This window comes from Monodelphis domestica, chromosome 3, assembly GCF_027887165.1.
Source record: "Monodelphis domestica isolate mMonDom1 chromosome 3, mMonDom1.pri, whole genome shotgun sequence".
NCBI lineage: Eukaryota > Metazoa > Chordata > Mammalia > Didelphimorphia > Didelphidae > Monodelphis > Monodelphis domestica.
Window position 1 is genome coordinate 398,234,259 of NC_077229.1, and position 21,672 is coordinate 398,255,930.

At 40.1% G+C, this 21,672-nt stretch overlaps 1 protein-coding gene across 2 annotated transcripts in view; it reads right to left on the reverse strand.

The window, feature by feature from the left end:
- Positions 1 to 267: 267 nt before the first annotated feature.
- NKD2 (NKD inhibitor of WNT signaling pathway 2) overlaps positions 268 to 21,672 on the reverse strand; it is a 101,572-nt gene continuing 80,167 nt past the window's right edge. For both annotated transcript variants that reach the window (XM_007486790.3, XM_007486789.3), the window contains exons 4-10: positions 16,076 to 16,136; positions 14,394 to 14,521; positions 12,586 to 12,681; positions 11,292 to 11,430; positions 11,122 to 11,206; positions 7,701 to 7,828; positions 268 to 3,655 (exon numbers count right to left, since the gene is read on the reverse strand). In XM_007486790.3, the coding sequence (XP_007486852.1) occupies positions 3,087 to 3,655; positions 7,701 to 7,828; positions 11,122 to 11,206; positions 11,292 to 11,430; positions 12,586 to 12,681; positions 14,394 to 14,521; positions 16,076 to 16,136 (1,206 nt within the window). In that variant the 3' untranslated portion in view covers positions 268 to 3,086. The remainder of the gene's footprint in view (positions 3,656 to 7,700; positions 7,829 to 11,121; positions 11,207 to 11,291; positions 11,431 to 12,585; positions 12,682 to 14,393; positions 14,522 to 16,075; positions 16,137 to 21,672) is intronic.

Consider the following 21,672-nt stretch of genomic DNA (forward strand, 5'->3'; position numbering starts at 1 on the left):
AACTGTACTTGTGCAGCTCTTGGTTTTGACCTGAAAGTGTTTCATTGCCTTCATCATTGAAGGAAGGAGCGTCTTAAAGCCATTTCAATCAAAGATCTGAATTCAAATAACTCAAAACCAAAATTCAGAGGGGCCATGGAGAAATACCATCTCTTCTTCATATTCCCCCCTCCTCGTCAGTGAGCTGACAGTTTGATTGCAGTACAGTTCAGTCTTCAGACTGTAATATTATGCTCAAGACTCTCATACAACACTCAATAAATCTGCTGGAACTAAATAAATAATGAATTTATTTAAGTCCATGTACAAATGAAATCCAATACAGCTATTACAAAGCATTTTGTTTTTTGCAAAAAAAAAAATATCCATACAGTGATGTGAGCTACTTTGTTACACTAGGATTTTATTGGAAGAATACTGTCCAAAACACTTAGTGGCACATATGTGTTCAGAGATCCCATGCAAACGGAATGTGAAAGAGGGCAGCTCGGGCTCCCCTGTAGTCTCCCTCCTCCTGCATAGTGGCCTTTCGCCTTGATACATTTAGATAGTTAAGACAAAAAGGATGTTTGGGGATCGAATGAGCCAAGTAATTCCCTCAATTCTCAAAATCCCTTTCTGTGTGAGTCAATTATAACCTCAGATTATGGAAGGGGAAACCAACTGCTTTTCCAACTGGACACAATTGTAAAAAACCTATAAATGGGAGCACAATAGGAATAAGTGCCTAGAAGAACGTAGGGGCTTCTTTTGCTCCGACAACCAAACTTCTATTTACAAAGAGCCAAAATTCTCATCGATTACTTGGTCTCTATAATGTGAGGCAATGGTATAGAACTTGTTCCCTCTATCATTAATCTAGTTTAGAATTCAGTTTTTCTTTTGAGAGCAGCATAATGGAAAAGATATAACTTTATCCATAAATATGGAGTCATGTGTGTATGTATATATATATATATATTAATTTTCTTTTTATATAAATGTATATATACAGATAGATATGCTCTCTATATAGCAAGTGCATATATATACTGTGTGCATATCTATATATCTATAATCATACATTGATATAGATATATATGGACTGTATATATGAGGAAAAGCTTACTTTTAAAGTAGTGTATAATGTTATAAAGACACACTTTATTATGACAGCTGAAAAAAATCCAATGAAATGTTGCTTATTGTTTTACTAGTACAATATTAAGAAAAAGCAAATACAAGGTCAGATATACAAATTCACAAATTCCCCCCCCCCAAAAAAAAACAAACCAAAACAACATATCTCTTACCTTTCCATTAGTGTATCCCGTACACTTCCCTCCTTTAACTAGAACTGTGAGTCTCAGTTGCTGACCTTACATTGCAGAACACTAAAATTCACTCAAGGTACTGCCCAGCTCTTGGGTAGTTTATCCCCAATATTTTGTCCTTTTTCTAACTGAAATAGGTGACTTAACTATTAAAAGAAGGTAGCTTTAGCGGGGATATGGGAATTTAAATGTCCATTTCCTCAACTCAGAGAGTAGTTGCATCACAGTTACAACAATACTTCCAATTAATATCACGCCATTCTCTACTCTTCTCTACTCTACTCATATGACTGACTCACAATAATACCCATCCATTATCCTTCCAATATGGGAGATTCCCATTTTAGAGATCAGGAAACTGAGGCACAAACAAATTAAGCTTCAAGTCCTAGAACAGGGACCAGAAACCTGCCTTCAATGTAGTGACCCAATCTCTTCTGCTCCCCTCCCCTTCCAAAACCACCCACATCTCCACTACCATTCCACCATCTGTCTATTGAATCCACTTAGTTGTTGGTGATTCCCTAAATGAAAAGAACTCCTTTTCCTTAGTTTGCTTGAGGACTACCATCCTTATAAGGAAATAGCAATTAACTATGTTTACCTTTTTCTTCTCTTTCCTTTTCCCCTCAAATCTAACATTCCTTTGAATCATTGAGTTTGGAAGCTGGAAGAGACTTAAGGGATATCAAAATAACCTCTTTACAGATGAGGAAACTGAGACCCAGAAGAGTCATGACTCAACCATAGTAATACCATCAGTTTGTGACAAGAGCTGGGATTTGAACCAATGTCCCACTAGAGTCTCTCTAGTTCACTGCTCTTTGTGTTGGGTTACATGACTTGGGTAGCTGGGTCCCAGGCAGAAAGCCTCTTAAGTTCCCTTTCCCAGGAACCGCAAGGCCATTCAGCAACCACTCAACACCAAGCTACTTACTGCCTTTCCCTCACTATGTGTTCAGTGCTTCCCACCCTGTATCAAAGGGAACCACCCACAGCTTTGCAGACCATGAGAAAGTTGTTCGTAAGACCACCATCAGGACCTAATAACAAATAAATTATTTTAAAGGTTACAATGCATTACATTCACCCTGGACACACACAACCTATGCTCACAGGTTAGCTACCAATCGCCAGCTGACTCTCCCAGGAAATAGTTGGAAGCACCAATAGAAAGACTCAACAGAGATGTGAGAAAAATATCGTAAGATCATCTGAGCAGAGATTAGTATTATTATTATTTTTCTTTACCAAAAAGAAGGCCTCATCTTGGAATTATAAACATAAGCAGATATAAATTTCTCTTTCTACAAATATATATAGACGGTTTTTATGGAGTACACAAAACAGCGTTCTGAGAGGTGGCAGTGGCCTCAAAGGCTTCATTACAAACACAACGAGACTACAGTATTTGTTGAAAATGACCTCTCTGTAGAGCATCGTGGCACAACTTTGTAGCTGTACCCACACCTGAGATCTAGAGCTAAATATTCACTAGAAAGGAAAAGAATTCTTTATGCAAATCTGTAGGTGGCTTGTTTTTGTTTTTTAGTGAAAAGCAATTCTACATTGAGCACTTGTGAGTGTGTGTGTGTGTGTGTGTGCGTGCGTGCCAATGCTTCATTTCAGAAGGAAAGAGAACCCCAATGCTATAATTAGTAAACAGATGAATACACTCTCCCCTTTCCTCGCTGTCCCCCCTCCCCCCTCCTTTCGTCCATTCCTGGAGACAGTTCCCCGCCATTGACTCGGAACGGAGGCTCGGGGCCTCCCTCAGGACTGGTGATAGTGGTGATAGTGGTGGTGGTGGTGGTGTTCGTGGTGGTGGTGATGCTCGTGTCTCTGAATGACGGGAATGACGTAGCCCTCGTTGGTTAGGACAGGGGGTAAATCCCTGATCACCTCATGCTCCAGGACTGCGGGCTGCGAGTGAGTGGCTTTCAGCGGGGAGTGGGAGTCCTTCGCTTTCTGCCGGTACTTCTTGTGAGCGTGTGGCTGCTGCTGGAGGTGGTACACATCCTGGGCGGCCGGGGAGGGGGCGGCGGGCATGTAATAGTTAAAAGCTTTCCCCGGCTTCACACCCCCACTGCCTCCTGTCACGGCCGGCATCTTGCCAGAGCCTTTGGGCGACTTCAGGAACTGCTTCTCTTGGCCTTTGAGCCTCTGCTGCATCTCCAGGACCCTCGGGGTGGGTTCAGCCGCCAGAGGGACAGCATAATCGGCGAGCACCTGGGACCTCCGGTGATGCACCACGTGAGCCTCGGACTCCTGGGAACGGGACCTGTTTTGGGAATGGGAGGCTCGGCCGTGGTGTTCTTGTTTGGGTTGCGCTGGAGGGGAACCTGCAAATACAAGGGGTGGAGGGTTAAAACCTTTCTCCTGACCTCCCTCTATGGGGGAGTATGAAAATGCATGCAATCAACGCTTGGCGCATGTTTAATAAACGTTTATAGACCGATTTCTGTACTCCTTGTAATGATATGGAGTCATTCATTATGGTTAATTAATATGGATTCATAGATTTCAAGCTAGAAGCAACCACCTAGCCCAAATCTCTCATTTTTGGGGAAGCCCAGTGGATAGAATACTGGGCCTACAGTCAGGAAGACCCAAGTTCAAATGTTGCCTTAGACAATGAACACTGTATATCACTCTTTGCGGATGACATGATGGTCTACTTAAAGAATCCTAGAGATTCAACCAAAAAGCTAATTGAAATAATCAACAACTTTAGCAAAGTTGCAGGATACAAAATAAACCCACATAAATCATCAGCTTTTCTATATATCTCCAACACAGCTCAGCAGCAAGAACTAGAAAGAGAAATCCCATTCAAAATCACCTTAGACAAAATAAAATACCTAGGAATCTATCTCCCAAGACAAACACAGGAACTATATGAACACAACGACAATGAACACTGTGACCCCTGGGCACTTTATTGAACCAGTTTGCCTCAGTGTCCCCATATGTAAAATGGGGATAATGATAGAACCTACCCCTCAGGGTTAAGGATAAAATAATATTTGTAAAATGCTTTGTAAATCTTAAAGTACTACATAAAGGCTAACTTATTTTTTTTAAATAATTTCATTTTTTAATGTCATGCAAAACACAATTCTGTATTGGTCATTGTTGTGAGAGCAAAACTCATACATGACAACCCCCCCCCCCCTCCAAATCCAGCCATAAATACACTGATGTGAAAGACAACTCCAGTAATTCCTCCTCTGGAGGTGGATAAGGACTAGTTATTATTACTCAGATTTGGAAACCGAGATAACATGATGTTGAATGCCTGGCCTGCATTCTCTGACTCCAGTGCTCCATTTCACCAGGACATTTTACCAAAGGGAAATTTTCAAAGGTCCAAAATTGACTCCTTAGATACATGAGAAGTAGAAATGCTCAAGTAATATTGCTTATAAATAGCTTTAAGCATCTGTGTCTACTACTAGAGGTTTTGAAGTATAGATTCTATCTTGAGTCATAGAAGTCAGACAATTGAATCTTAGGCAAATTAATTTTATTGATTTTTTAAAAAAACCCTTACCTTTTATCATAGAATCAATACTTAGTATTGGTTCCAAGGCAGAAGAGATGTAAAGGCTAAGTATTTGGGATTAAGTGACTTACCCAGGGTCACATAGCTAGGAAGCATCTGAGATCAGATTAGAACACAGGACCTCCTGTCTTCAGGCCTGCTGCTCTATCCACCAAGCCATCTAGCTATCTCAAGTTTATTAATTTTTATGAATTCACTTCAAATCTCCTTATTTTTTTGTCTGAAACTATGATTTCATTAGTGCAAGAAACTTCCTTCCTTCCTTCATTCCTTCCTTCCTTCCTTCTTTCCTTCCTTCCTTCCTTCCTTCCTTCCTTCCTTCCTTCCTTCCTTCCTTCCTTCCTTCCTTCCTTCCTTCCTTCCTTCCTTCCTGTGTCTCTGTCTCTGTCTCTGTCTCTCTGTCTCTCTCTCTGTCTCTCTCTCTCTCTCTGTCTCTGTCTCTCTTTCTCTCTCTATCTCTCTCCGTCTCTCTCTCTGTTTTTCTCTGGCATCCCTTCTGTCTTGGAATACATACTAAGGAGCAATTCCAAGGCAGAAGTCATAAAGAATAGGTAAGTAATTGGGATTAAGTGACTTGCCCAGGATTTCACAGCTGGGAAGTGTCTGAGACCTGAATGGAACCCAGGACTTCCCATCTCTAGACCTGGCTCTCTATCCATGGAGCCACCTAGCTTCTCCTAGCATTCCTTTCTAAAGTGTGGCACCCCCCCCCCCCCATGCACAAGCACCACTGTTGATGGAAGAGGTATCAGATAGGAAATGCCTCAAGTAATGCATTAATATAGCCCATTGTTAGAAAAACCGGATAGTTCAGTTAAACTATTGGTACTTCCGGAAAGAAAAAAAGCACTTTCAAGTTTAGTTTGGATTTAGAAGTCATTAGGCAGTTTTTGGACGTTATGTCTAATTGTTTTATTAATCTCGTGGGTCAGGAAAATTTAAGAACATTTCTACAATAGCTTTTCCACTCTATGCTATTTAGATTAAAACAATCCCCCTCTGCTTTTTTCCTTTTTTTTTTTTAAGGTCTTTAGAGACTAACAAAATATAGCAGAAAAGCCTACGTAGAAGCCATTAAGAACAAGCCATGGCTCCTTTCACTAGAAGCACCCTTTAAACATGTCAGAATAGAATATATTGGTTCCAGGTTCAGGTCATGATGAAATGTTTTGTAACACAGGTTCAGGTTCTATGTTAACAAATGACAATCCACATTTGTATATGCTAGTTATTTCTTAGTCTAAATGTGCACTTGAATTATGCATTAATAATAATGATGATGATGCTTTTCACTTTTAGAACACTCATTATTATTCCCAGTTTACAGATGAGGAAATTGAGGTTGAGGGAGATTAAGTGGAGCCACATAGCTAGTATCTAAGATAGGATCTGAACTCAGCAGTATTTAAACATAGGTCTTCCTAATTCCTAGGGGCAGTGAGTTGGTACAGTGGATATAATAGTGGGCTTGAAGTCAGGAAGATCTGAGTTGAAATTTGGCTTCAGACGCTCACTAGCAGTATGACCTTGGGTAAGCCACTAAACCATGGTTGCCTCAGTTCCTCATCTGCAAAATAAGCTGGAGAAGGAAATGGCAAACCACTCCAGAATCTTTGCCAAGAAAACCCCAACTTAGACAGTTTCCTGGAGGTAATAAAATTAAAAGTATGGAAGTATAAAAATTTTGGAACAATTGCTGATCTGCACTGAGGAAGGGAAATTCTTCACTGAGTTTTCTACACTGATTAACCGATAGGTTCAGACCAAAAATCAAAACAAAGATATTTGAAGTGAATTCTTAAGAAATAGCTGAATTTGTGCAAGATTGAATTATCTGGCTTGAATGGACCATGTCCTATTTTCCTCAAGAAAACCCCTATGAAGGGTAGGACATAGCTGAAAATGACTAAATAAGAACCACTTCCTAACTCCAAGTCCAGCTGTCTTTGTATAATGGACTGAAATAAATCCAAGCATTCTCTCCTCCTGAAAAGGATGACAATACAGATACTTTCTGTATCAATTGGAGTGCCTTCACTGGTGCTTAGCTCCTCATTGCTATAGGTCTTTGATCTTTATGATGAAGGCCATTTTTTTGGCCCACTAGATTGGGGGAACATTGTTCAGGTTCCAATTTGTCAATACAAAAATCTGTGAGAATCCAGAAATTCCACGGCATCTTTCTTCAACTTCTTCAATAATATTTGATGCACAAAAAGACAGGTTGTACCTTGTAAATTGAGGTGGAAGGATGCTATTGTCCTTTTCCCACTTGCCACACTGAGAATTATTGGCATGTGAATTCATACCATATCATATGGTGATAATTTATATTTCATGTTGTCATATGGAGGTGGCTAGGTGGCTCAGAGGATAGAGAGCTAGGTTTGGAATCAGGAAGACCTAGGTTCAAATCCTGCTTCAGACACTCACTAGATATGACTTTGGGCAAAACATTTAGCCTCTGTTTGCCTTAATCCACTAAAAAAGTAAATGGCATGCCACTCCAGTATTTTTACCAAGAAAACACAATGGACAGTATGGTCCATGGGGTCATGAAGAGTTATACATGACTGTTCAACAATAAAGCTATAGGGAAGAGAAACTGGAAAGACAAAACTCTCCAAATTAGCTTGCATAAGAAGTTTTATAAAGCACATATTCAATCAATAAATAAGGGATGAGTTTCCCTAAACTCTGAAGAATGCTGATAAAATTAGATTTTATTTTATATGGACTCTAGAAATCCTTCTCCTTAGCATCTGGACCCCAAAGAAGAGGATTATCTGCAGTCAAAGGCTGTATCTGGTTTGTGTGTCTACCTGGCCCAAACTTTGAAGTGTAGTTCTCAATTCCAGCAAGGTCAAGGTAGTGGTTCCTTCTCTCGGTATTTTCATCAACACAGTACTGCTCACGCACAGTGTAATGGTGGTGATCATTGTTTGGCCTCCTGTGGTGTTTGGAAATGGATAGGACAGGAATCCATTAGTTACAAGACAAAATTCATACAGACATAAACACACACATCCACAATCCCTGCTTAAGAGTCTATAAGAGGCAGTGTGATGAGGCAGAAGGGATGCTCTGCTTGAACTCAAGAGGTCTAATTTGGAATCCTAGCTCCAATAGTTTTAATTTTCATGACCATCTTCAATTCATTTAGCCTTTCTGAGTTTTAACTGTCTGAGGAGGAGAATAACATTTGCACTCCTGCTGGATGAAGAGTTTTCAAAAGCTGAAATTGCTATATAAATGTGATTTACTGTGATTATTTCATTTTATACTTAAAAGATAACAGAAGGCTAATTGAGGTGTTAAGAGCATTCCATTAATAATGGCTTATGTTAAGATGGGTTCATTTTGAGAGGTAAAATGATTGGCCTAAGATCGTCTAATTAGTATGTAGTAGAACTGGAAAAACAAAATACAACAAAAGCCATGTTCTGCAGCCAAGCCCGGTGCTCTTGAGGCAATCTGCAAGTGTTCATCATTTACAATATTCAAGGCACTGGATTAGGTACTGTGGATACATATGCAAAAAAAATGAAAACAGATGTTGCCCTCAAGGAGTTTACATTCCAGTGGGGGAAATCCATTCTACATCAGGAGGGGTGAGGGGTACAATGACCCTACAATCTGGAAAATCCAGATTTTTTGGCCTTTCCTTTGATCTGGAGAAATGGGGATTTTTTTCTTTTTTTTCTTTTATGGGATGTTTACAGTATTTTGTTGTATTACAAGATAAAATGTGTTGATATTACATAAATATATTTTGGGCATTTCTGAGTTTCTAAACTTTTTCTCCTCAAAACACCCCTCCCCCCAATTCCCATTTAATTTCTTATGCAGACCCACCATATATTGAAACCATGATGGGGAAAGGCACAAATGTGGAAGGGATACTTGTATATGTATATAGGTATATACAAAGTATGTACAAAGTAAACATGCAACAAAACCTTAGAGGGGAAGATGCTAACATCTAGGAGAAAGAATAAAGATCTTCTGCAGAACGGGATGCTTGAGTTGAGTCTCAAAGGAAGCTGGAGAAGCCAGCAGATAGAAGTGAGGAGGGAGAGCATTCCAGAGATCGTAGACATCCAAGGCAAAGACACAGAGGTGGTAGATAGAATGTTATGTTAGAGGGACAGCAAATAGGTCAATATGACTGAATCTCAGAGTGTGTGAAGGTAATTGGAATAACAGGAAGGGTCAAGTAATAAAAACCTTTCAAGCAATTCATATTTGGTCCTGAGTAATAAGGAGCCTTGTGAGTTTACTGAGGAGGGAGGTGACATTGTTAGATCCTCACTTTAGGAAACAGTTATGGCATCTGAGTAAAGGATGGAATGGAATAGGGGAAGACTCGAGTCAGATAGACCAATTAGGAGATTATTGTAATAATCCAGGGAAGAGGTGATGAGGGTCTGAACTAGGGTGGTCATAAAGGGAAGGGAATAATACAAGAGATGTTATAGGGCTAAAAATGACAGGATTTGGCAACTGATTGGATTTGTGGGATGAGTGAGTATAGGGAGTCAGGAATGATACTGAGGTTGTGACCCAGGATGACTGGAAGGATAATGGTATTCTCAGTAGTAACAGACAAGTATGGAATGATTTTTTGGAACTGCTGTTTTTGAGATCCCTCTGGGATATCCATTTTAAAACGTGTAATAGGCAGCTAGTGAAGCAAGATTGAAGCTCGGGAGAAAGACAAGAGATGGATAAATAGACCTAGGATAAATAAATAAATAGCCAGATAAATAGGAGCTTGACTTCCATCAAGTTGACAGTTGAATTTATGGGAACTGATGAGACTGGGAACCAAAAGAATAGAGTGAAAAAAGAGAAGTGGACCACTGAAGGACCCACTCCCAGTAGTCAGTGTGATGTGGATATAGATGCTGCAAAAGTGGCTTGGAAGGCACTAGTCTCATGAAATCCCAGAGAGGAAAAAATACCCAATAGAGAAGGAAATCAATGGTGTCAGATGCCGAGGAGAAGGCAAGAAAGAAGAACAATAAATTAGATTGGGCAATTAAATTAAGGTTATTAGTAACTTTGGATAGCATTTCAAATTGAATGATGATATCTAAAGCCACATCAAAGAGGATTTAGAAGAGAGTGAGAGGAGAGTAAGTGGGGGAACCAAATGTAGACAAATTTCTCAAGCCAAAATGAAAAGGAGAAGAGAGATATGGGCCAATAGCTAGCAGAGATGGCAGTATCGAGTGAACATTTTTTTTAAGGATAGGGGAAACTTGGGTGTGTTTGGTGATAGTAGAGAAGGAACCAGGACACATGGAGAGAATGAAGGTTAGAGAAAGCAGGCCAATCTGTTAGAGAAGACATATAATACTAGACAACACTGTCTATAATAAATACAGGAAATAAATCATAATAAAATAGTAAAAAATTTCATATATTTGGGGATATCATATATTTCTACATCACACTTAGACAGTTTAAATGACCAATGCTTATAAGAGGAAAAAGCAAGGAGGAAGTGAATTAAAAAAACAAACAAACCTTTAACTTTTGTCTTAGAATCAATACAAGGTATCAGTTCTAAGGTAGAAGTATGGTAAAGGTTAGGCAATTGGGGTTAAATGACTTGTCCAAGGTCACACAACTAGGAAATGTCTCTGGGAAGGGAGGCCAAATTTAAATTCAGAACCTCCTCTCTCCAGGACTGACTCTCTATCCACTGAGCCACCTAACTGTCCCAAGCCCCTGCTTCTTTTAAATGAATTATAATGAACACAAGGACATGTCCTGGTCTTTGAACATTTCTTTTTGGTGGATGTCATTTCTTTCACCTTGTTTGTTTCTATTTGTTTCATTGAGAGATGATTTGGCCAAAAATGAAAGCTTGGCACTGTTTACTAATATCTCTGTGATCCTTCCTCATATAAGTTGAAACCAAAGGGGCAGCAAGGTGGCTCAGTGGACAGAGTACAACTTGGTTGTCAGGAGTACCTGGTTCAAATCTTGTTCATCTGCCATCTCTGCTAGCTATTGTCTTGTATCTCTCTTCTCCTGTTCAAGATGACTTGAGAAAGCTATCTACGTTTGGTGTCCCCACTTATTCTCCTTTCACTCTCTTCTAAATCCTCTATGACGTGGCTCCAGACCTCATCCCTAGGCAAGTCCCCAATTGCCTAGTCAGGATTTTTTTTCTTCTTAAATGAAACCAAGGTAACTTTCAATGAAAGGGCTCCAAACTTTTCAGTGTCTTACCTGACATGAGCAGATAGTCTCTTGTCTGAAATCCTCATTTCTTCAGAGTGTTCACCTTCGGTTTTACATCGAATAGCTTCTCGATCTAAAAGACACATAATTAGGATCACTTTACAATAAAAAAGGACATGTGGCAGTCCATAATACACCCAGTCATTCAGCATCCTCACCTGGATGTCCCTCCTTCCTCTTGCTCGAAGGCTCAGGACTCACAGTCAGTTTCACCCGGAGTGTCTTGCTGTTGGTGGAGGAGTGGTTGACTGAAGCATCTACAACTTCATAAATGGTGTGCATCAAGCTGGACATGTCCTTGCATAAGGAGCAAAGCAGAGAATATCAGTATCCAGAATTAATAACATCTCATCTCCAAACAACTTAACCAAACAATCAACTCATCCACATTTTGTTTTTGTTCTTGTTTAAACCCTTACCCTCCATCTTAGAATAAATACTGTGTATTGGTTCCAAGGCAGAAGGGCAATAAGGGCTAGGCAATGGGGGTTAGTGACTTGCCCAGGGTCACACAGCTAGGAAGTGTCTGAGGGTAGATTTGAAGCCAGGACCTCCCATCTCTGGGTCTGACTCTCAATCCACTGAGCCACCCAGTTGCCCCATACTCTTTGCTTTTAATTGTTGCTTTGATTGAAACAACTGGCGCAACTCTAGCATCATCTAGCTAGTAGCCAGGGATAGAATTTCATTTTCGTTATAGCCTTGAATTTAATCCCAACAATTCCAGAAAGAAGGGAAGGATTCTCGTTGCTATTGAAATGACCTCTAAGTGACTGAAATTTCAAATAGATTTTGGTCTCCACACAAGTTTGTTTTTCTCTTATCCCTAGCCCGAACTTAAACTCTAGATGCCTAGTTCTTTTAGAAGGCTGGGGATAAATAAGGGCAAAGGACCTTTAACATATGCCCCTGGACTGACTGCTGCCACTTGTAGGCTCCTGCTCATGCAGTGTATCACCAAAGAAGGCCCCTGGCATGGGCAGACGGGCAGACGAGAAAGAGAAGAAAATTGACTAAGGCAGCTCTTGTTTCAGGTGTATTGGGGAGGTGCTAGGGGCAGCCAGGTGACTCAGTGGCTAGAGAGACTTGAGTTCAAATCTAGCTGCATTACCATAGGTTAAATCCTGCTTACCTCACTTTCCTTATCTGTAAAATGGGGGTGATAATAATAGCAACTGTCTCTCAGGGTTGTTGTGAAGATCAAATGAGATAATAATTGTAAAGCCCTTAACACAGTGTCTAGCACATAGTAAGCACTGTATACATGCTAATTATTATTGTTATTTTTGCTGGATCTCCTGAAGTTGCTTTTGAATTGAAGGAATGGGTTCCAGAGAGAGCCCTTGATGATGTCACATCCAAATCTTGGTTGATTCTGACCAATCCCTACACACAAGGCTATATTCTATCCTGTCAAGGGGCCACTTTTTTCCAGGTAAAAACAAATATTACCTCTTTGGTTACTTTTCCACTGTTGTCAAAATCATACAGGGTAAATGTCCATTCTTGACGATTGTCATCTTCTACTGAGACATCGCATTGAAGCTCCTGCAAACAAGGATTCTTTTTTTTACCAAAAACTAAAAATCCTAAATAGAATATGTAATGTCTTTTCCATATGTAGCAAAGAATGGAAGCATGTCTTTGTTCCAGTTTTATAGACCATAACAGGTAGGGGAGAGGAAGAAGCTAACAACTTTCCCTATTTATTTTATTTTTTTAAACCTTTACCTTTCTTCATCATAGAATCAATACTAAATATCAGTTCTGAGAGGGGTAGGCAACTGGGGTTAAGTGACTTGCCCAGGGTCACACAGCTAGGAAATGTCTACGGCCAGATTTGAACCCAGGATCTCCTGTCTCTGGGCCTGGCTCTCCATCCACTGAGCCACTTAACTGCCCTCTCTAGTATCTTTCCAAGAAAATCCCAATTGGGGTCACAAAGAGTCATACATGACTGAAAACAATTGAATGACAAGTTGAAAAATGCTGGAGTGGGTCAAAAGAGTTTGGATTGTGTCCTAGTTCTTCAACTTACTTGCTAGGTAACTTCAGTTTTCTTATCTATTAAAGGAAGACTTTAGATTAAAAGGTCAATTAGAATCCTTCTGGGCATCAATACTTTACATATTTTTAGGAGTACATTTATGACATTACAGAGAGGCATACCAGTATGGGTTTTATGTTAGGGCAAAGCCTTTAATCATTTATCGGAAATAATTTTTAAGGTTTGAAGGAAGGGCTATAGTGCTTACAATTTAATCTTTACATGACTTTAAGTACGAATTTTAAATACTCCTACAGAAAAATAGTTCTTGTTTATGGCCAAAGCTATTGGAAAGACCTTAGAAGCCAAACATTTCAGGGAAAATGGTGGGCTAAAATTTTTTCCCTCCTCATTCTGGGTGGGAACTAATAATTCAACTTGTCAACTGTGGAATGCAGGAAATTCCATTTGAGACCTTTTCTTGGAGTTTCTACTTTGGTCTTGTAGATTCATTTGTCCTGATGCTATCCCTGAGATCATTTATTCCCAATTTGCAGATGGGAAAACCAAGGCTGCAAGAAGATCAAAGAACTGATTCACTGTGAGGAGAAGAATGGAGGAAAGGGTGCTGTGGGTATAGTTTCTGTCTCTGGTGCCAGGCTAATGCCCTCCCTAGCAATCTACTGTGTACATTGTTGACAGTTCCCCCAAAATGGTATCTGTCCTATAATCTGAGGTTAATAGATGTGCATCATTTGCTTTTTTTTAAGTTCAGCAATGGAGGAGGAGGGAAGAAGGAAAAATAATATCCTTTTATAACCCTCTACCCCTGAGTGTAGCTTGCCTTGCAAAATAATAACTTTTTATTCCAATAATACCAAATATCTTATAATGGGCACCTTGTGCACCAGCCAAGGAATTCTAAATTGTTTGTGAAAGTTTACTTTATATCACTTCTGTAGTGTAAAATGTGCAAAGCCAAGCAAAATACTGAATTTCTTTAAAGATTTTAATGTAACGTAAGACAATTTTAGCCTTATTAGCAAAATTCCATGGCAGGATCTTTACCCCCTACAAACTTGCCAAATTTAAAGTCAATTCCACCACATATTTTAACACTGCAATTTGCTAGAGTAGAAAAGAATTTCCTTCTTGAAAAGTCAAATTGGAACCCCAATTTGAGGGCCAAACTGTATAGTGAACACATTCAGGACCTGGTGAACTAACGTACAGAGAAAGAGACATTATAATTAAACAGACAAAGATAACATACATCGATATTTAACCGCTTCTTCCCCATTCCTCGGTTTATGTCTTTATTGGCATTTTTTTCTCCATCTTCTAGATTAAAAGGTTGTACGTAGCCTTCACATCCTTCTACTTTCTCAGGAGGAAGAGCAACTGTGAGACCAAAAGAAAAACTGGGTAAGAAGAGCATAGAATCTCTCCAGCATACTTATTTAATTGAATGTGTTGAGCATTTATAAATGCTACCAGGTGTCAAGAATGTAACTACTGGTTAGACCAGCATACTCAGAATCAGGATTCAGAAATATGGACCTGTATTCTTGCCTTCTCTGTCTCTCTCATCCTAGTCCTTCAAGGGCAGTCTTTAGACTAGGGAAGAGTAAGGAGAAGGGAGGGTTTCCTTTGGCCTCCTCTGCCAAATAACTTTGAATAACTCTTTTAACAGATCCTATAGGAGGGTAAATAATTCACAGGTGTATGGATGGTATACAGAAAGAATGGTACCAACTACCAGTGAAATCTTTTTGTTAGCATCTAGAGATGTGATCTTGTCTTTCCTGGTTTCTCCTCTAGGGTGGTAGAGAATGAGATTAGGGACAGAGAGAATGAAAAAGGAAATCAAAATGGTAGATGGGCAAGGCAATATTTACCACAAGAACCAGGTGAATTATCATGTAACTTCCCCCCCCACCCCACTTCTTCTAATTAGGATTTAGTTACTTGTCCCTTCCTATTTAGAGCTCATATTGAGAAACTCTAGAGTTCAATACAAGGAGCCCTCTAGAATGTTGAGTAAGACTTGGGTTCAAATCCAGGCTCTACTGTTTATCAGCTGAGTGATCAAGCCAATGATTTAACTTTTCAAAGCTTTCATTTCCTGTTCAATAAAATGGGGCTAAAAATTCTTCTTTTTTTTTAAGTTTACTCATTGCCTTTTGTTTTTATGCCACAATCACTTACTTTTGGTCTTTCCCTTCCTGAATCCACCCTAACAATTAAAAAACTCCAGCAAACATGTGAGCACAATTGACAGTAAACACATGTGATGGTATATTTCCCCTTCAAAATCTATAGTCTCCACCTTGATGCTGGGAGGAGGGAAGCATTTCTTCTTGTCATCTACCTTACAGGGTTGATATTTGAGACAGATAAAAACAAAACAAAACTATATAAAAGTTCTTTGTAGCTAACTATCAAGTACTATATAAAAGTAAGCTGCTGTTACTGCTTCATGCATCATCCAAACCTGTACAGATCAAGAAAATGATTCTTCTACAATTCAGGCAGAATTTGGATTCTCTGGGTGTTCATGTTTATATGTATAAGCCTGTAAAACATGGGGGAATAGCATACACTAAAAGCATATTGTAAGCTGCTTTTGAAGAATGAATCACTGAAAATGAAAATAATAAGTATGTGTGTAGAAAGATTGGCACTAAAAACTATGTAGTTTAACATCTTTAAATTGCAAACACTCCATACATATTTTTAACCAAGTCACCAGTCCTAACTTGGCTTAGATTTAAATGGAGGAATGCTGGTTATTTGAAAAGCTGATCAGGGTCAGCATCTCAATGTAGATTTCCAAAAGGCTATTAATGCTCCTTCGAACTTTTGAATACACATGTGGATGTTTTTAAAGTGCCAAGGAGGAAAGTGGCCTTTTGAGTTTTCTCCCTAGCTCCAGGAGTAAGATTATGTACTTACCCTCCAGGGGGCATTGATCCTCCCGAAAATGTCCCTCTTTTACTTCTCCATTCAGTAGCTCCTGCAGGGAGAACAAGGCCCAGCTGTAAGTGAATATGCAGGATTTCAGCTGCAGCCCCAGTGAAAACAAACAGTTACAGGCAGAAGCATTTCTTACATGTAGAGTTCTGAGATGTGAGATCTGGGAACAAGTCCCATCATATGAACTGAACATCTGCAAGGGCTATTGTGTTACACTGTCTGGGTCCAAAAAATTTAACAACTGCCAAATCCTTTATGCCTCATTCAAGTTTCAGATTTTCAGAAATCAAAATACCACCCATACTCTATTATATCGTCAGATTTCATTGTGACAGTCTTCATGACAAAAAAAAAATTGCTCGGCACATGATGGCTGACATGTCAAATGAAGCAATTAGAGAAAATGCTGGTGAAAATGACACAAATGGTCTTCACTCATCTTTGCACCAAAATAAAGAGCATTGCACTCTATCAGCCCCAGATTCTCTACTTTGGCCACACATTTATCTCTCAGCTCACAATAATGATACAATACATCTGAACAGCCATTGCTGAGTGGGAGAAGGGAGGTGGAAAGGTGGGAAGAGATAAGACAGAGAGACAAAGAGAGAGAGAGGGAGGAGAGTAAGAGAGAGAGACACACACAGAGAAAGATGGGGGGGAGAAAGAAAGAGAGAGGGGGAGAGAGAAAAAGAAAGGGGAAGAGAGAGGGGGAGAAAAAAGAAAGGAAGGAAGGAAAGAAGGAAGAAAAAGAAAGAAAGGGGGAAGAGAGGAAGAAAAAGAGAGAAAGATGAGAGAGAGAGAGAGAGAGAGAGAGAGAGAGAGAGAGAGAGAGAGAGAGAGAGATGTTTTGGCAGAAATTTCATATTCCTTCCATCCCTGACCCTGCTGATGACACTTTGCTCTGGAGTGGAATGAAAAGAACTTAATTGTCCTGCTCACTAATGCAGTTGCCATGTGCAAATCCAGGGCCAGTGAATTTCTCAGGGCAAAAGTTGCCTCTGAAGATGAGGAGATGAAAGGTGAGCCCTATTATGGATTTCCATGGGGTTTCTAAGGGCCAGAGGGTGGGGAGAGCCTGCTTAGGAGACAACTCTACATCACTTTTGACAACAGATTTCTGGATCAGATTTGGGGGCAGGGAAGACTTCATACCTAGGTGAATAAAGTTAGCCAAAAACTACATATAGCTCTTCTCATGATAAATAATGACTACATTCCCAAATGGGGAAAAGTAATATAGGAACATACTATTTTGAAAGCACTCTTAAAAATCATTACACAACAATAGGAAACCAATGCAAACATCTTGCTTCACAATGAGCACAGGACTATTTTTTTCATCATGTTTCTGCTTTTATGGAATCCCTAACTCCTGTCACTAAGTTCTCAATAGCAAAGTAATACTCAGAGGACTGACCCATGCCAGTGTGGGATTCCATTCTAGGGACCATTCCAGGAAGGGCATTTCTGAAAGTTGCTACATAGACTGGAAACGAATCTTTTTCTTCCAAGATTTAGCTGAAGATATCACCCGTGGATGAATATGAGCCTCTGAAAATGCACCATCTCTCTCAGGTTGTTTCGAAGTGAATAATTACTGTGCTTACTTAACTGCTTCAGACATTGCTATCATAATTCCTACAGTTTTATTATTTCTTCCTGACAAAGAGCTTTATCCTGTGTAACTCGAGAAACCTCATAATCTCCCTTTCCGATCTTCTGTGTGGCTTAAGTCCCAAAGCATCAGTGGTGCTCCGTGGAATCTGTCTTGGGCAGAAGGCCAGAAGGATTTACCCCAGTGAGGGCTTCTCGATTCTCCAGCTGCCTCCCTGTTGGAGTATTGCATCATGAAATGGTTTTATCTCCAGCCAGGTGCCCATAAACTACACACTGCCCACAGATGGAGGTAAATAGCCAGGGCTCTCTAGGTCCCTCCTGTGAGCAGCTGTCATCAATCAGGGTCCCCAGCAGGAGAGCAGCCAGGAATGTTCCCCAGCACCAGACAGGGCCCTTTCCAGTTGCCCTCTGCTGAGTCCACATGGATGTTTATGAAGGGCCAATAAACCAGAGCCAGGAGGACCGCCCCCCCCCCCAATACCTCCAGCCAGGCTGCAAAATCAAGGCTTTAATAAAATCACTCCTCACAGTAAATTTTGAGTATGGCTTGTAATTTAGTTAACTAAGAGTTATCCTATTGATCCATCTCCTAAAAAAAAATGGAAGGGGTTGGGGGTATGGGGAGCAGAAAGGGCAGCCTTTTCAACTGAGAGGTTAAATTCCAGGAACAAAGCTGCCGCCTTAAGGAAGCACCGGCTTTGTGGGTTCCCAGCCAGCTATTGCCTGGTGTATTACCTCACCATATGGTTGGGGTGGCTCAGGGCCCTCACCTTCCAAGGGCCAACATTCTATTTTGGAATCACAAGTATTTGTGTTTGCCTAAACTCAACGGGGGAGGCCCATCTCCCCAGAAAGGCAGCCAGGGCTTCTAATAAAAGGAAGTGCCAATCTGCAAGGGTTTGGCAGCCCAATTCGGTCGGATGGAGGAGTCAGCCATCCAGCCTTTATGAGGGAAAGCTTGACTCTCCCCTCTCCCATGTTATGTCTCATTAAAGACACCCAAACCCCCAAAGGACGCTGAAACATTAATGAAATCCATCACCTTTGCAAATGACTGGTTGAGCCTTTGTTTATAGTGAAAGCCAGTTAGGGCTTTATTCTACAGTTACACACAGGGGCTGAGCCACAAGGACAGAGAGAGGTCTCTGATGGGCCTGATAGGCGCTTGGAAAACAAACAAAAGAATCAGCTGGCTGTTTGTTCCTGTTTTTGCAACATCACTGCCAAGCATCCTTCAGCCGGGCCTTTTACCAGCCTTTTAAGTGATATCGGATTACTCTGAGGTTTTCATTGCTAAGGACCCGGTGACATCAGCCAAATCTTCAGCTCTCTCAACCCACCCCCGCTGGTTGGGGGAACACTACAGATCTTTGTTTCAACCTTTTCCTCTCAAAGAAAACCAGGCAAACTTATCAGGCTATCAGAAATTCCACCTTTGGGGACTTGCACATGTCAGTCAACAAGACTTAAAAGGAAAGGCAGCAGACTCCATCGAAAGACTAAAAATGCAAAGCTGCTTAAAAAAAATAATTAGGTGGCTTTGTGATAAATGAAGAAAATAATTACAGGAGCAACATTTTCCTCTGGATGATGCAACAACTAAAATTAAAGTGAAAAAAAAAGTCCTTCCTGAGCCCTGCCTCCTTCTACCCCAAAGTGCAATCTGGTCACTGGTTTTACAAAAGTTTGGAGGTAGAAGATTTTCAAACATTAAAATTTCTAAGTCAGTCTCTCTCTCTCTCTCTCTCTCTCTCTCTCTCTCTCTCTCTCTCTCTCTCTCTCTTCTCTCCCTCCCTCTCTTTTCCCCTCCCCCTCTTTCTTTCTTTCTCCCCCCTCTTCTCTCCCCTCTCTCCCACTCCCCTTCCCTCTTTCTTTCCTCTCTCTCCCCCCTCCCTCTTTTCCCTCTCTCTCTTCCCCTCTCCCCCCACTCCCATCTCTTTGTCTCTCCATCTCTGTTTCTGTCTCTCTTCACTGATTTAGCATTCTAATGGCTACAAAGCATATTATAAGCATCATGTCATGTAAGCCCTGAGGTGCGCTGGAGCCAGAATAAACCAGCTAGTGAGAGCCAAGTGTTAAATTTTCAGGGTAAGTATTTACACCTCAGAAGTTGGCAAACATTGCAAATTAGATCTTGATTTATGGTTCTGTTGATTGTCCAGACATATGAAAGTGATGGAAAAAATGTTAATGTAGATTAAACTTGAAAGTATATCATTCCTTCCTTTTTCTCCTTTGGAAAGCTGGTTATTAAACATTTGTCAGTACATCTCTATGTAAGGTCTACAAGCCAGTGAGGTAGGTATTATGGGTATTGGTGTTCCCAATAGATGAGAAAACTATTTTTTTTAGCCTTATATGATGAGAGAGAGAGAGAGAGAGAGAGAGAGAGAGAGAGAGAGAGAGAGAGAGAGAGAGAATGACTTAAGGTGATATGACTGCTAAGTGTCAAAGTGCATGGGAAGGGCACCTAGACAGTTCATTCAAGAGCATGCCAGACCTGAAGATGGGAAGTCCCGAGTTAAAATCTCAGATACTTCCTAGCTGTGTGATCTTGGGCAAGTCTCAACCTCAACTGCCTAGGCTTTACCTCTCTTCTTCATTGGAACCACCCTTAGTATCAATTCTGTTTAAAAGCAAGGATTAAAAATAAAAGTGCATGGAAACCTGAATCTTCCTGAGTTGAAGACCAGAAGCACTCTGGTTACTCTACTATTGAGGAAGTATCATTGCTCCAAGTGAAAATGAGGAAGAATAAAAGTTTTCTTTAAATGAGTGAGAAGTAAACTTGAATATTTTTTGAGTGAATAGAAAAAGAGTTTTAACGTATAGTAGGTCTTGATCATCAGTCAAGACAAAGCATGAAAGGTTAGATGTTTCATGAGACATCCTTTTATTATGAATGATATACATTCCTTTCTTGGAGGTCCATTTGATTTTGGAAGATCGCTATTACACCATGTTAATATAAGGTCAGAAAGAGGCCATTTATCAGCCCAGCTTTAGCAGCCAGGAATCTAGTGGCTTCAAATAAAAAATCCAACTCCTTTTCACCAGTGTGAGGAACCTGTCATTATATAAGGTCCTCCCATAAGCATTTTGTGGAATGAAATTAAGCACGCTAACTTGAATAAGGGCAAGAAAACAATTGTGATGAAAAATGGGATAAGATCTCCCGATAAACTTTCTGCAACAATTTCAATAGTACCTCCCCCTCCCCAACCTACACCGTTGTTATTATTCTAGGGCTCTTTCATGATAGTGGAGGATACTAGCATGTATAGGCTGACATAAATTTGGAATCAGTTCATTTCCGCAGGCAATAAAAGTACATGGACTTGAAATGTCATCCATTTTTTCTTATTTTTAAGTATTATTTCCTTCCATTAACACTGCCTTGTCAACCTAGCAAAGTAGCCAACTGAACTTCAAAAGGCTCTGATTTACCACACCAGCTCAAAAGACTTAAAATATTTTGGCTAGAGTTACATATCTAATGAATTTAACTTGGGGTCATATCTAAACAAGTTTCTTACTTAACAAACAACCTCAACTGCCCAGAACACAGGCACCAGAAAGATGTTAAGGGTTTCCTTGGGTTATCTGACTGCATTTCATCAAAGGTTCCCATCCTGATGGATTTAAAAAAAAGTAATAACTTTTCAAAGAGGCCAGACTTTTTTCAAGCAGCCTGAAGATTATTTTTATGAAAAAAGTTTTTTTCTTGTGCTTTTGTAAAACAAAACAAAACAAAACAAAAAAGCAAAAATCTAACTTGTTTGTGGCATGGAAGTACTGTACTCTTCATTTGTGACTATCTGCATTTGGGTGAGGGAGTGGTAAATCTCACTCTGTGAATGGATTATGTCCCACAAATTCAAGTTTAGTTTGAAAAGCTATAAGGCTTTGGAACTCAGTTTTCTTCACTAGAACAATGTTACAAACATCACACCAGT